General features: G+C 40.9%; 1 protein-coding gene across 1 annotated transcript in view; it reads left to right on the top strand.

Moving 5' to 3' along the window:
- CEP85L (centrosomal protein 85L) overlaps positions 1-15203 on the top strand; it is a 124908-nt gene that overhangs the window by 4725 nt on the left and 104980 nt on the right. Inside the window, exon 2 of the mRNA XM_076333484.1 lies at positions 12601-12762. Within this exon, the coding sequence (XP_076189599.1) occupies positions 12601-12762 (162 nt within the window). The remainder of the gene's footprint in view (positions 1-12600; positions 12763-15203) is intronic.

The raw sequence follows: 15203 nt of genomic DNA, 5'->3' as shown, positions 1-15203 counted from the left end.
ATGACTTGAAGTTGTAGCCAGAGGTGATCGTCTGCCATTGTTGGAAGCAAAGCCTGTTTGTTGTAGAGAGGTTAGTTAAGGAAAAGAGGGATAGTACTACACTTGTTCAATATCAACCGCTCTGCCTTCTGTACTCTTTGGATGCTTGTTTTTATCATATAATTTGCCTGTGGTTTAATAGTTGAAGAGTTAAACTAATTGTCAATCCTGTGCTGGTTGTTTTTTGGCTGAAAAAGTGCTGACTTCATTGTAGTTGTCAGTAGTCTCTCAGATGCCCAAATGTGTCTTAAAATTGTATGCTGACAATAAAACAGTCTCATTGTGGTTGTGATTAGCTTTAAAACATGTTCAGTGTATTTGGTATGTGATTCAAAAAGTGGCTTTCTTACTGACTTCTGTGGTGGGTTAACCTTGGCTGGCTGCCGGATGCCCACCCAGCCGCTTGCTAGCTCTCCCTCCTCAGCGAGACGGGAGGGAAAATAGGATGGAAAAGCTTGTGAGTTGAGATGAAGGCAGGGAGATTGCTTACCAGTTACCGTCACGGGCAAAAGAGACTTGACCATGCAGTCAGTCCATGGCAGCTTCTCTCCACACTCCTTCTTCCTCGTGCTGTTCCCCTGCTCCAGCCTGGTCTCTCTAGGGGCTGACAGGTAATCTCTGCTCAGATGCGCAGAGCTCCTGCTCCGCCTCCTCCTCCCCTCTTGCTCTCGCCTCTGGGCTCACAGGGCTGTTTCTCACACTTTTTTTTTTCCCCCTCCCTCATTGCTCATGGGCAGTGTTTTGCCCTTCCTTACACATGCTTTCTCCGAGGCGCTGCCATCTTGACTGCGGGGCTCACCCGTGCCCTGTGGGTGGGTCCGTTGGAGCTGGCTGTGTCCAGCTCGGGGCAGCACCGGTCTCTCCTCACAGAGGCTGCCCTGCAGCACCCCCCACCAGCACCTGGGCACCTGCACCCAGTACAACCTCTGAAGAAGGAAGCCATTATGTTTTGAGTATTTCTTTTGGTAGACCTACAATAATACTATATATAGCCCTGAAGTTTATTCCTGCCAACACTGGGGGAAGGTGTGGGAAGGTGTACTGAAGTATAATAAGGTTCTGGTTTCTGTCTTAGGCTCCCCTATGAGAGTTTCTTGCTGTCTAGGGCAGGTTGAGGAGGTTCTAAATGTGGCACATGGGAGACTGCAGATCAGCTGCAGAGGCCCAGAGGTGGGTGGCTGGAGAAGAGGAGGAGAACGTGCAGCAGGGAATAACTTGTGTAAATATGCTCACAAGCGTGCTTAGGTTTGTGTTAGTCCTGACCCACCATCCCTCATGTGCCCTGAAACTGCTGACCCCTGTGGAATCCCCTCTGAGGATGCTAGCTTTCCCCGGGCACCGTTCACCGCAGCATCTGGCTTGGTTGCCCGGGCTCGAACAACCTATTGCTTGCACAGCTACACTCCAGTGACCTATTTCTCCGCAGCCAGCCATGCCGTAAGTGGCACTGCATCTTTCTGTTCTCATTCCCCAGGGATCTTTGCTGTTTTTTGAGGATCAAATGGCCCTTCTGTAAAAGGAGGCATTAACACAAATAAAAGAAGAGCAAGTGTTGAGATTTTTTTTTTTTTTTTTTTTAAGGTATGGTAGTCCCTGAAATGTCAGAGGATGTGTCAGGTAAACTCCCCCTTTTGCCTGAAGGGGTGTATGTGGGTGGATTGCAGGGCATGATTTCGTTTTACAGCTAAGATGATCTAGTGGGTAGTTGCTCCCACCCTTCTGGGTACCTCCGCTCATGTATCCTTACTGCTTCCCATGTGCCCACTCTAGCGCTTGTTCAACCTTATGGCAAGCTAATTTGGGGAGCTGGACCAGGAGAATACTAAAGTTAAATAAATACTGAAGGGGGGATTTACTGTCGCCTGACCCCGGTGTGAGACATTGCTGCAGGAAGCATCTATGCTGGTGTCAGGCGGGTGCGGAATACCTGGAGTCAAATGGGCTGGCTCTTCAGTCAGCTGATGGATAGCGGAAAAATCTCCTAACGCAATCTTGCTTTGCCTCTGCCGATGACATCAGGAAGTATATAGTTAATCCTCAGACTTACCATGAAGGCCAGGGAAGATTAAGAGAGAGGATCAGGAAAAAGTGACATTAATTCCACTGGACAGTGTAGCTTCCACCAATTGTTTCAGCCTCGCGTACAGGTTGAAACAGGTCCAGAATAATGGATAATGACTGGAGAGGTAGTAGGAGACTGTCTCAGTCTTGCTGAGGAAGGGCAGTGCAAGTAGTGTCAAGAAAAAGTCATGCTGCCTCTTTATTGATTAAAATACCTGAAGTAGACTTAGCAAATGAAAGTTTGAAAAGCATCATTTGCTTTTCTACTTGCAACTTCCTAATATGTTAAGAGACCGGTGGTGTAGTATTCAGACAAGAAACATTCTTAATCGTCCTGGAGTCAGATCTGAGATTCCTTATAAGGTATCCTTATGTTTTTAACGTCTGCTTTACTGCTTTTGTAGCATAGTTTCCAGATGGTGTGGAAAGCTGCAACTTTTTCAAATGTTTCAGAATAAATAAGACTTTTTTTTCAAGTCTTCATTCCTTTAAAAGACGGTATCTTTTCCCCTGGATGCCTACTCTACAGCAAAGCTATTTATATCTTTTGGCAATTCTGAACCTTTGGAGATGTTCTTATAGTTGGGAATTAATGCTTTGTATAAAAGTTCAGTGACTAGCACTGATCAAAGGCCTGGTGGTTCTGTGGATAGTAAGAAAGCAAAGTGGGAGTATAGTTACCCAGCTAGGAGCACTAAAAGGCATTGAAAATACTATTACTTAAAACTTTATCACTTTTGCTAGAGACTTTATGGAAAACAAAGCTAACAGTTGCATTCTTAACCTCTTTTTGTTCACGTCATAATCTGAAATACCAAACTGATTGAACAGGGGCTCTTTTGTGGCTGGTAGAATTATTGTAATGTAAAGTTTTACATCAAAAGTGATTGTAGTTGTGAAGGTGGAAACACAAGAAGTACTGATTTTGACTGGAAGTATCCTAGGTAGGGTTGATGGTGTACAGTGTGAAGGATTTTTTTTTTTTAACTACTGCTCTTTCTTTTTGAATTCCAGAGTATTGTCCTTGCCTATATTGAATAGGTGTGAGTGGAAGCTGAGCTTGGGGAAAAGTTGTGCTTTGTGACATGAGCATTGGAAGTTTGTTACACCTGGGTTAAAAGGATGAAATTCTGGCTTCACTTAAGTCATTAGGAGATTTTCCTTACAATGTGGGAACTCCCTTACATGATGCGCGTACTACTGTTAGCATGCACTAAAACTATAGTCTGGAGGCTTGGTCTCCGGTACGTCCATATTAAAGTAGATCCTGTTGTATGTGGATAATGCACATTAGACTTCTTTGAAAAACGATGGAAGAAATTCTAGCATTGTTATACTTGAGCAAAATGTTTCAGTGACTTTTTTTTTGTGTCTCTGGCTTCACCATTTATTTTAGTGTCAAGGATATCTTTAGATCTGATATCTGATTACAAGGAGGAGAGAAATTATGCTCTTTTTTCAAAAAAGTAAGACTGCTAGACTCCTTTATTTGATCCACTTTGGTAAATGTGGGAACTGCTTAAAACTGTTTAGTATTTTTTTTTGACTCATTCTAGCAGCTGTGATTACTTCACTTTTCCCCATGCATAGAGGAGATTGAATTAACTCTTTAAACAGAAAGAGGGAGGACAAATGTAATTCTGTAAGAAAAATGTTGGAATGACAAACAATTTGGAGAAAAACTTACCTGATCGTGGTTTTGAATACCAATAAAGCTAAGCTGCAAGAAGGGCTGAAACATAGCTGATAATCTGTGATCGTTAGCTCTTTTTTGATAGGAGAAGGATTCAGCTGGTCATTTACAAGTGCACAGCTTTTTAACAGACTCGAGGAACTGACTGCATGTCCTGAGGGATTGCTGTTCGACGTTTATATTAACTTTAAGCATAACTTAATGTATTTATTTTCCTAGACGTTCCCCTCTTCATATTTTAAGTGATAAACTTGCCAGGTTTAAAAGGTAGCCTTCTCCTCTGCAGTTTCTATATGGAAGTGAATGGAAACGAAGAATACCATTTTGTGTTTCTACGGGGTGAATAGTGCATTGAGTCCAAAGACAAAGAGGCAAGCCAGCATAGCAGGCATGAGGTAATATATGTAGTCTGTGTGCCAAACGTGAAATAAGAAACATCTGCAGTTTGTATTTTGAAGTTCTGTTTTATGCAAATGCTCTATCTGGAAGTGGAAAACTCACAGGAGTGCCATCAACAATTGGACTGAATTCCTGGTCTTGCTCCTGTCAGTGATGAAATGAAAGCAAACCTCTTTCTTTCCTGACAAGCATAGGAATTTCATCATTGGGTTGATATTAAATAACTACAGCTAAATGCTGTCTGTATAAAAACTATAAAGTGTGTTATGAATTTGAGTTCTTGTTTTACATACCTTCTAGAATAGAAATCAGGGAGGCTGAGTCCATTAGTGCATACTGTGTCAGTCTAAGCATTTTGCTACTTTTTTAGCTAGCAGAATGCTGTGTTGAACACAGCTTTCTGCTAGTTGAACAGATTTTGTCCTCCACAGTGAAGCCAGCAGAGATTTATGCCTATCTTGCTCCGGTTTAGAATCTGCCTTCATGGGCAATTTGGCAGTAGGGATAAGCCTAGTTACTAGCTAGTTGCTGCTAGGCATCTGAATTGTGCCTGTGCATTCCCACTCCCTCCTTGGCACTGCTTCTGGTCTGACCCCTTGCTGAGCCAGCTTAGGAAATCAAATTAGCAGATAACCTTTTTTTGTCAGCGGGGACAGTCTGTTCCTGAACCACTTTCTGCGGGGTCTGGAGTGGCAGGGCTTATGCTGGGGAAGCAAAAGCGAATATGTGGCTGGGAAAGGTGACCAGCCTTTGCGTAGCAGCTGACCACTAGATCCGATTAGCTCTAATGTCAAACAGCATTCTCAGCTCAAACCCATTTTAGCCAGCCGGCGTAAGCTAGCCAGCTGGACTCTTTGATGGAAAGATAGAGCGGGGCACCTCTTACTTTCTGTGGACTCTGGTGTGTGTGGGGTTGATAGAGAGTGAGCTGCGTGATTATGTCTTTAACAGCCATGGCAAGGTTCTCTAAAGCTCATCTGTCAAATTGACTTATTTATTCTTCTTAGTTCCCATTCTTTCTTCTAGATTGCATACTAACCTGCACGAGAAACCTTGTAACTTATTGTACAGTGCCATACACATTTGTAAAGTCATAAAAAATTGTTACTTGTGAAAGTTCACACTGAAATACTGTTTTGTATAGAAGACAAAGGTTTTATAGCTGTAATTATCTATGATGAGTGATTGTACATTTAGCCACTTCTGGGGGAGAGGGGGGAAACCCAGTTTAACTTTTATTAAGGAATTCCAGAGGCAAAAGAAGCTGGAGGTTTGGTGACACAATCTACTTAAAATTTAGCGCTCTCAAGAAACTGGAGCACAAGTTTATATTCCTTAAAATATGACCCTAGTCAGGTTCTTCTAATAGATACTGTCAATCAGGTGTATGTTTACTTTGAGGATTGTATTTTGAGGATTTTCTTCTTTGGGTTTCTCTCTTCTACTTTCATTTTTCTCCTCTACTGTTTTATGGTGTTTTTCTCTCTCTCTAGTAAGTGATTTCTTTTGCACGTGAATAGTACAGAGGACAGGCATGGGCCTTTGTATGCCAGGCAGTATGTTATCAGGCTGTACAAGTGAAAATGCTGGTAAAAGGTCTCTCTCAATATTATTCTGCTTAAACTCTTGCATTCCTGTTTTTCTTTCTCTGCTTCCCTCTATATCTGTACATTTTTATCTTTCTTCATACTCAGGATTACTCTAATCAGTTTCCAACTGAAAAACTAGGAGAACTTAGTTAAATAGCATGCAGGCTCTGTCAAGAAAGCACACTAATAAAGGATATGAGTCCTCAGGATGAATCATACTTTAGCGATCTGACATTGTAAAGTGCTTTTGAGAAACTGAAATGTAAAAATTCGGTAGTTAGGGCTGTGAATTCATCCCACTTTGCCCTGTTCCTTTTTGCGCTTAGATTAAGCTGTATCATCCACCTACTCTCAGCTGCATTCATGTGAAAGGAGGGACTCGGACCTTCTGGTACATCAGTTCATGGCCAGCTGGTAGAGCCATGAGCTTCCACCACCTCCAGAGTGTTTGTGAAAAGGGTCCTGAAACTGTCATCTGGCCATCTTCCCTGAAAGCATTAGAAACCCTCTCTTACCAGTGTACTGCTTGTCTCAGAAGAGAAGAGGTTGCATTGTAGACCTGGAACTTGTTTTGGACATTTGTATTAATAAAACTTGCAATTTGTTTTGCAGAAGGATCATAGAGATGAAGTGCACCTAGCAAATATTTGTCTACGTGTCAGGGTTGGGATGCCAGTTTTTTAACATTATTTTCAAGCGTATTTATTTGTACATAGAAGTTTTCATTTTGCCTGTGTCTGCAAGGAACGCTTACGTGCCTGGTTCTTTTTATTTTGTCAGGATATCAGATTGAATGGATCCAGCTTATCTTTTGCTTTACCTTGATTGAAGGAGGCTGCTGTTGCACTGTCAACTGTCAGCTTTTTTAAAAAAAACTACATAAATATGTTGAAGTATGACATTTGCTCTTGTGCCTACTTTTTGGAAAGGCTTTTTTTTTTTTTTCCCATTTTAAATTCCCCTGCTTCTGTTTCCTTTTTTCACTATTTGTGTCGTCTTTCCAGCAGTTGAAAAAAATAGAATATTATTGGCAAGGAATTGTTGTGCATGAAACACACACCAAAGTGAGGTTTTCTTTAATCTTTCAGCAGTAATGATCTTGCAGGTATGATGAGTAAATGTAAACGTTTTCCAGCTGAAGTAAGGTTATTCCTACAATACAACAGTTTACTGAGAGACCATTTTTGGGTTTGTTTGTAGACTTTTCCTTCTGAAGAGATGTGTGGTTACTTAGCCCTATGGGACAGGGAGAGAGTGCAAAAAAGAGGCTGCGAAACCTTGAAGGATTCGTTGAGAATGGGGCGGGGGGGAGGAGAAGTTGCAACTGGGATAAGTTCAGCAATGTCAGGGGACTGTATGAGTAGGTGTGGGGGAACTGGGTTGAAGGTGGGTTGACTTCTTTCAAAATATTATTGTATGATGATCTAGCATAATTAGTAGGGTTTTGGGTAAATTTGTGAGGGTGAACCGAATAACTTTGGCAGTGTTCTTGGGCTGAAATGCTGACTCTTTCCTTGAAAGAGCTTCAGGCAGGCTTCAGTGCCATCGTGGCGTGAAATCTTACTGCACAGCCTGGTCACATCCGTGATGACTAGAATGAGCTTTGCATAGTTGTCAGTTTTGATAGTACTGTAGTGAGATGTCCCCTTCAGAATCCTTTGGCTGTATAAATTTACACTGACTGTCACACCTGATTCACTTCTGGTCACAATCTATGTCAAAGTCATGGTGTGGAATAGAAAAATCAGTATCCTTAGGTAAGGATGTATCTGCTGTGAAACCCAGTTAAGTCTTTTGCTGTTGCTTTCCATTTAGCGTCTAGGTAAAATAACAGTATCATAGCTGTCACTTAAAATAATACTTTTTACATTCAAGCATGTCAGAGTTATTTTAGGAACCAAATATAAAGATGGTGGTGTTATTATTTTGTATATGTAGATCATGTGGGATCTGGGCATGCCATTGAAATTAGGAGTGGTAATGATCCAGAATTAACTAGGTGCCTTCCTGCCAGCAGTAGCTGAGAGCATTCTGTAATACACAGAAAAAGATACATGTTTTTGTGGAGTGAAATTTCAACAACTGTTCTCTTTTCATAAATAATCTACTTCCTGCACTTTATATACTTAGTTGTTAACCGATCTGTTTTAAATGCCTAGGCTGGAAACACAGCACTATGTCAGTATATTTAACTGGCCAAATTCAAGGACTCAGTCAACTGTTTGTATAAACAAGGCTCCTTCTGAGATTTGTTTGGGATCTTGGATGTATTTTATTTGTCATGTGTGTCGTTGGAAATTACAGCCAGGTAGGATGACGCTACTTTTATTTCTCTTCTATTAAATCCTATGAAAGGTAGATGTTCCTGACCCAGTAAGGAATGATTGTAGCCAAATGGTAATACACAATTTAGCAGCACAAATATCTATTAGAAATTTTTGCTTGCTTTTCTTGCCCCACTCAGTATTTTGGGCAGATGGACACTAGCTGTTGATTGGCAGGTTTGAGATTAGAGCAGCAGGGTAAAGCAGGTGTGCTAGCTGAGCAGTGTGGGGACTCCTGTGTATCTTCTCCCCCTCTTACGCTTGGTTCTTGTAGTATAGGCTGTTTGCTGCATGAAAGATCATGTATTTACAGAGAGTTGTTGAAAAGGAGCTGGGGAGCATAGAGCAGGGTGCATAGCGATTGGTGATTCTTCAGGACTTGGCTCGGAAGGTCAGATTCAAATAATGACACTAATAAATTACTTTTTAAATAATGACTTGGACTAATGAGGTCTATAAGGTCTTATTTTATCAGTTATGTTTCCTTATTGCAACTTGTGTAATTACCTTCCCTCAGCAGTGGGGAGGGGGTCTGCTCTCTGGCACTTTGAATTGGGTACACATGACTTATCGTTGAAACTTAATTATTGAGTCTGTTTCTACTATCTTGTTGCTTTTATTTGGCCATTTATGGGAGTGGGTTCAATTAGCTTTTGAAAAGCTCTTTTTCATGTAGACAGTTTATTTTTTGTAATGGCCTTCTATTGTGCAGAATCACCATTAGGTCAGCAAGGTAAAACAATGATGCGGATGTGCCATGAAACATTAGAAAGTGTAGACTCCTGGAATATGCCATTAGCTATCTTTTTAAAAGAATGCAGCACATTTAATGTCAGGACTTATGTGGGAGGCAAAGAGAAAGTGTTTCGTGAAGTGATCATGTGCAACCATGTTCTGTTGGCATGTCTAAAATAGGCTAAAAAGCACATACTGTTTACCTATTCAAATTCTAAAACAATTCTCTTTCTTGGGACATATCCCTTTTAAATGCAGAGGTTCCTCCTGAACAGTAGAAGCCCAGTGAGTGAGAAAACGAGACCATTCCACCCCATCCCAGCCTCCGTCCGTGCCTCTGTGTGCAGGATGGCTGTAAGGGAAAGGCATGATCCTAGTGACGGTACAGTGGGCGCACTCCTGCTGTGCACAGCCAGCTGTGCATTATGAGGGGTAGTGAGAGTAAGCTCTCCATTATCTTAAGATCAACAGTTCATACTGCAAAGGGTAGCTAGGTAGCATATGTACAGTAACTACACTTTTATTCTTACTAGCTCTTTTCAGTCCTGCATTGGTATAATGAGGAAAATGCATTGCCTGGGTGTTATCTAAGACTACAAAAATATATTTCAAAAATCTGAAATTTTTAACTGTTGTCACCTTCTAATAATCAGATATTATCTGATTATTAATCACTCACCTTCTCTGAGTGAAGAGACCCTTCTGTAGCCCAGAGCACTGTGCAGAGACTTGAGTATTTCCGTGGAGAGCCAGATGGGATCTGGCAGGCCTGTGCTGAGCCAAAGCTAGTAAACTCTTGCTGGTCTCATGCTGATCTGTGTGTAGCTATGGATGTGTACCAGCACTTACCTCTTCAGGCCTACCAGCTCAAGAATCAGGCTTCATGAGTTAACTTAGAAATGCTGAACTGCCCCTGCATGCAAAAGTACTCCAGAAAGTGTTGCATTAATTCTGTGTTATGGCAGAAAATCCTCCTGGACCTGTGCTTAAGCACCACACTTGGGGCTTGGTATGTCCCCAAGGTGTGTGTGTGTAGGTGTAAAATTGAGAATAGATTATAGTAGGTTGTTTTGTGATGCTGTTTATTTTCTCAACTGTAGAGATCCCGATGGGGATGACTGTCCCCTCTAGTATGTTAACCCTTTTTGTCAAGCCTAGTTGCACTGTATTATTGCATCTTTTGGGATATATTGCAACAATATGTTTGGAATACGAGAGACTCTGATGAGATGTTAGGAGAATCTTCTTTGCATGGAGGGTGGTTAAATGCTGGGACAGGCTGCCCAGAGACGTTGTGGAATCTGTGTCCCTGGAGGTGTTCAGGGCTCAGCTGGACAGGGCCCTGAGCAGTCTGATCTAATTAGCCTTGCTTTGAGCTGGGGTTTAGAGTAGACGACCTCTGAACGTCCTTTCCTCTCTAAGTTACTCTATTGTTCTGTGGTATTTTTAGCTTTTATTCCTCAATGTTCCACCAAAGTGAAGAGTATCTCTCCCTTTTCGAGGGCTGCGTATGGATGGTTATAAGTTCACATACTGAACATTTGTCTAACCAAGAGATCTAAAGAGTTTGACGCTTAATGCTGTGTTGATTTAATGTGCAGTAGTGGTAGCATTATCTGCTGCATTTCTTTTAACACTTGCTTAATGCCATAAAAGCTGAAATGTCACCAGAGTTATATTGTGGAGAACAGCATAATAAAGGGTAAATGAAACTAAATTTCTCTTCTATAAATGTATTTTAAATGTCTCCTAAATCAGAACTGTCTCTGACTTAATTAGCTTGGGCTCCCATAAGTCGATTTTACTCTTGCTGGAATAGCTAGATGCAGCTTGAGAAGTATGAAGTGGAACTCTTGTGGAAAATAGACCTATTTAGAGGGAGGGATGGAAAAATTATTGTTCCCAAAGCAGCCAGAGTGTTTAGTGAAAAACGTGCTGGGTGGTAGGGGAGGAAGAAACGTCCCAGTTTCCCACTAGCTGTATGTGAAACTATCACATTTCAGTACGTTAGATGACGACACAGAGAGGGTGGTATGAGGAATGACCCCTGGAGTGGTATTCGCTTAGGATCTTGGCTGGGACCTCCTTACAGGGTGTGACTGGTGAGCCATGGGCAGTCGTGTTCATGTCTGGCTCCTCTGGTCTTCTGTTCTACTGCCTCACTCTTGGACTTGAAAGCTACTTAATGGAATAATTAAGAGACTTTTGGGGAGGGAAAGCAGAAAGTTTAAGGAAGAGAAAGAAATACATTGCACAAGGTATGGCTAAAGTAGAATGAAGGGGAAGGAGAATTGAGTGATTCTGAAGACTGTGAGAAAAGATAGGAAAATGTGTTAAAGGGAAGAAGAGGCAGTAACCTCAAAGGAGAATGAAGTTGAGACAAATGAGATGGACAGGCATATCTAAGACCTCCAAGAACCTACTTACAGCAAGTAGACTGTCTTAGATGTCATGTTACAGTTAAATAGTGTAAGGAAGCATGTACTGTATTCCTCAATTTACAAGTGGCTCGGCGAGCAGCTGTTATCACTAGACCTACTAGCCAGAGTGATTTGGCTGCTATATGGGGAGTATGTACGTATTCATATATATGTGGGGGGGTTATCTATACACACACACATACGTATTCATTTTACATCCTTTTCTAAATGATTTAATTTACTGGGAAACAGGTACAGCTGGAAATAGCAATGACCTGCAGATGTCATTGCAGAGACAAATTGCTGTTACGACTTTGGATGGACACTGCTGAAAATATTTAAATGACCTAAAAATAACCACATGTAGCATAAGAGACATTGTATGTGAAGTGATACTTCTTCATGAGTCGTCATTTTCTGCTGAAAGTGTTATGCAAAGCTAACTGCTGTACTTTTTTCCAAGGTTCTTTATGTGGTTCTGCTGGTTTGGAGTACAAACACGATGATCAGTATTCTGCCTATGAACAGTGCTCAGATTTAGATATTGGCTATTGGAAATTGTGATGGTCCTCTGGGCTTGTACTCTGTGGTGTATTTTCCCTTGACACTGACTATAAAGTAGGCCACACATTCTCAAAAATTCCTTGAACAGAGGAACTATTTGCTGCTCTGAATTGTGCTTTAAAAGTTAATATTTTAACAATTATTTAAGTTTAAAAAAAAATAACCAAAATGAAACAAACCACTAGATGGATAGATGTCTTACAAAGACAGCTTGTGTGCAGCTACTATGTGCCTGCTTGAGTTGGTAGTCTATCTTTTGATAACTAAAAACTACTGCTAACAGTGAAACATAATGAATTACTTTAGATATCAGTGTTAATGATTTCATTGCTGGCTTTATTTTATCACCTAGGTCATGTGGTTTATGCACAGTTGGAAATGACTGTATTTCACCGGCCAAATCTTCAACTGGTCTCTGTCCTAAAATTCGTTCATCTCTCTGACTGTAGTTAAATGATTGCAATGCAAAATTGTGCTGTGAGTTGAGAATCAGTTCTAGGATAGGTATTGTATGATAAATATCTTGTTAAAGTTACTGCAAGAACAGTTTAAGGGTTATGTTTTTAAATAGTAAAAGTGTATTTACTGGATTTTTTTGGGACGCTTCCACCTAGCAAAAGGATTTTAATAAAAAAAATACTCCAAAACATTGGCACAGAGTCTGGCTCTAACCTGAACTATGAAACATGGGATTCAGTTTTCATCTTGACCAGTGTTTTGTTGTTGACTTCTGTACTGTATCTGTAATGACAGACTTCTGGCTTCCTTCTTTATAGGCTCAGATTATTCCTCAGTGGGATGGTTACCTGGCACTGAATCCCTGTGGCAGTCCGCAACCATTTCATCAAGCAGTCAAAGCAATCCTGTCAGAAGACACAGTATAGCTTCCGACAGTGGGGACACTGGGATTGGTACCTCCTGTTCTGATAGTGTGGAAGGTGAGTTGACACTGTTAAGTTTTGGATGTTTCTGAGAGAGAAATGATCCAAAACATTTTAAATGTATGTTTCCCAGAATAACGGTACTTTTCCAAAGCTGTTGAGCGCATGCAGTTCTTTGTTTTCTTGGCTGGACCAAGTAATGGTGAGGTTTAATTAATTTACTTCTGCATGAGTTGTGTGTATTAACTTGCATCTCTGCCACAAAGCCAGTACTTGTGTTAGATCTTTTGATAATTGCAGTTACAAGAAGTGCCAGATTTATACAGAGAAGTAATATCCCATACTACAACACTTGATAAACAAGTGGTAAAAGCAGAAAAACTTCTGAGGTGGTTGATGAAAGGACAATGCTTTCTGGTATTTACTGTGTGTGTCAGCAAAGAAAGCTTACTCATTGGGGCTGGGAGGAAAATGGGGCGTGTTGTCTTCTCATTTCTTTCTTCTGGTGGGAAATATGTTTACATTTTATTGCATGGCATTTAACACATAGTCAAAAGATCTTTAAGGAAAATCAACAGTATCTAAAGGTTGTTAAAACTTAGTTTGGACTAAATCATGATTACTCAAAGTTGATCTTATCAGTGAGGGGTTCAGCCTCTAAGGTAGCAGCATCTCCACAACATTGGCATCCTCCCTATGGAATGTGTCACTGGAGTGAAGCCTGAATGAGAGAGACTAGGCAGTAATAAGGGCACTATGCCTGGTAAATTTTTCAAAAGGGGTAGCTGAAATGAGGAAGAACAGGAGGAATTAGTAGAAATGAAGTAAGGAATGCTGAATCAATGTAAGAGACAGAAGTCTCTATGGCGGGGCTGAGCATTCCTGAGGAGAAGTCCGAATGCCTCAGATTTAAGCCTGTCAGGCCTCTTTGCACATGAGGAAATCCTTTCTGCCCTCTTCCTGTTGCATCTGTCAGTTGGAAAGGAACTCCGTAGGAGTGTCCTCATAGCTTTCTTTCTGCTTACTTTCATTTCTAAACCTTTATTGGCTTTGGCAAAATACAGATTTTCCTCAAATACTCAAATTCTTGGGTGTAAAACTGAAATAGTAAATGGTTATTAATGCAGAAGCCTTACTGCTTTTTCTTTTCTTTTTTCTTTTAAGAGCTGTAGGGGGAATAAAGCTCTCTCAGTGTGTGTGTGTGTGTATATATAGATTTACAATCAGAATCACCCAAGTGTTGCACAATAGTATTTTAAGATGCAGCATTTGAATTAAAAACATGCTCTTCCCCTCCCCCCCTTTGAGGGCTTCCCCATTTGAGGAGTGGGAGGAAGGAGAGGAAATGAAACAGCACCTCCTCATCAGATGTCCCCCTGGCTAAAGAGGAGAACAGAACAACTGTTCTTGGGGGGGGGGGGGGGGGGGGGGGAATGGCACGCTGATACAATCACAAGTTTGATAGGCGTTTGTTACCAGTTAACTAATAACTCTGTCCATTTGCATGCTTTTAATAGAGCATTGTTACAAGCTGCTTTTGGGGTTTCTCAAGGTAAAATAAAGAGGGAAAAATTGCAACAACAGATAGTTCATGAAGTTTGTGTCTCTGGCAATGCTTGACAATGGTGAGTTCTACTATACCCTTAACGTTAATGATTTCCTGCCACCTTGTTTGAAAAACTCTTAGCAGAAAATTTTCTTAGTATTTTTAGTCTTAGTATTTTAGTCTTAGTATTCTTAGTCTTCTTTATTTTCTTAGTAGCAGAAAATAAAACGTTAAAGAAAAAGGGAGGGAAACCTAAATGTAAAATGAAAGTTAATGGAAGGAGCATATGACGGGTTTGGAAATTCAATGTATACGTACGTTTTTAGTGGAAAGTGCTGTTGCCTGCGATACCTAGTTGTCTGTATCTCTCAAGCTGCCCCCTCCCCGCATCCACAAAAAGAAAAGAGTATCATTGTGATCTGTGGGACTGCCAGGCCAGATGTAATTGCAGACTTGATGCTGGCCATCTGCTCTCAATGTGGTGCTCGGGAAGAAGCCCTTGGGGATTTTTCAAAGGAGTATTTTTTTCATAAGTCAGCAGATCATTACAATTTTTAACAATGTGCAGAGAATGAAATGTGGCTTTGCTATTTCCTTTCTATTATGCCTACTAAAAATCAAAAACTTAATTTCAGAATTAACATCTGCTTTAATTCTGGAAGTTGCAGGTGAATTCATTTGTGCAGATGTGTAGTTACTAGTACATACACTGGTGCAGGGAGTGGAGCTCAGATGCATTTAAAAACTGTTTTTACTGGTTTTTCTTGCATCTTAAATATTCCTTTAAATTCATCTTCTTACTTATACTTCATTTCAGGAGCATTCGCTGTCTTTGAAAGTGCAGGTTTTTAAGAATAGTGCCAAGTGGCTCTTGTGTTTGGCTCAAACCTATGTGGTTTGGAGAGGAGATGGGTTTTGACAAAGGCAAGAGGAAGAGAAATCTTTCATGTTA

This window comes from Aptenodytes patagonicus, chromosome 3 (genome assembly GCF_965638725.1).
Source record: "Aptenodytes patagonicus chromosome 3, bAptPat1.pri.cur, whole genome shotgun sequence".
NCBI classification, from domain to species: Eukaryota; Metazoa; Chordata; class Aves; order Sphenisciformes; family Spheniscidae; genus Aptenodytes; species Aptenodytes patagonicus.
Note: the sequence above shows the minus strand (reverse complement) of the source record. Positions and strands in the feature narration are given on the sequence as shown.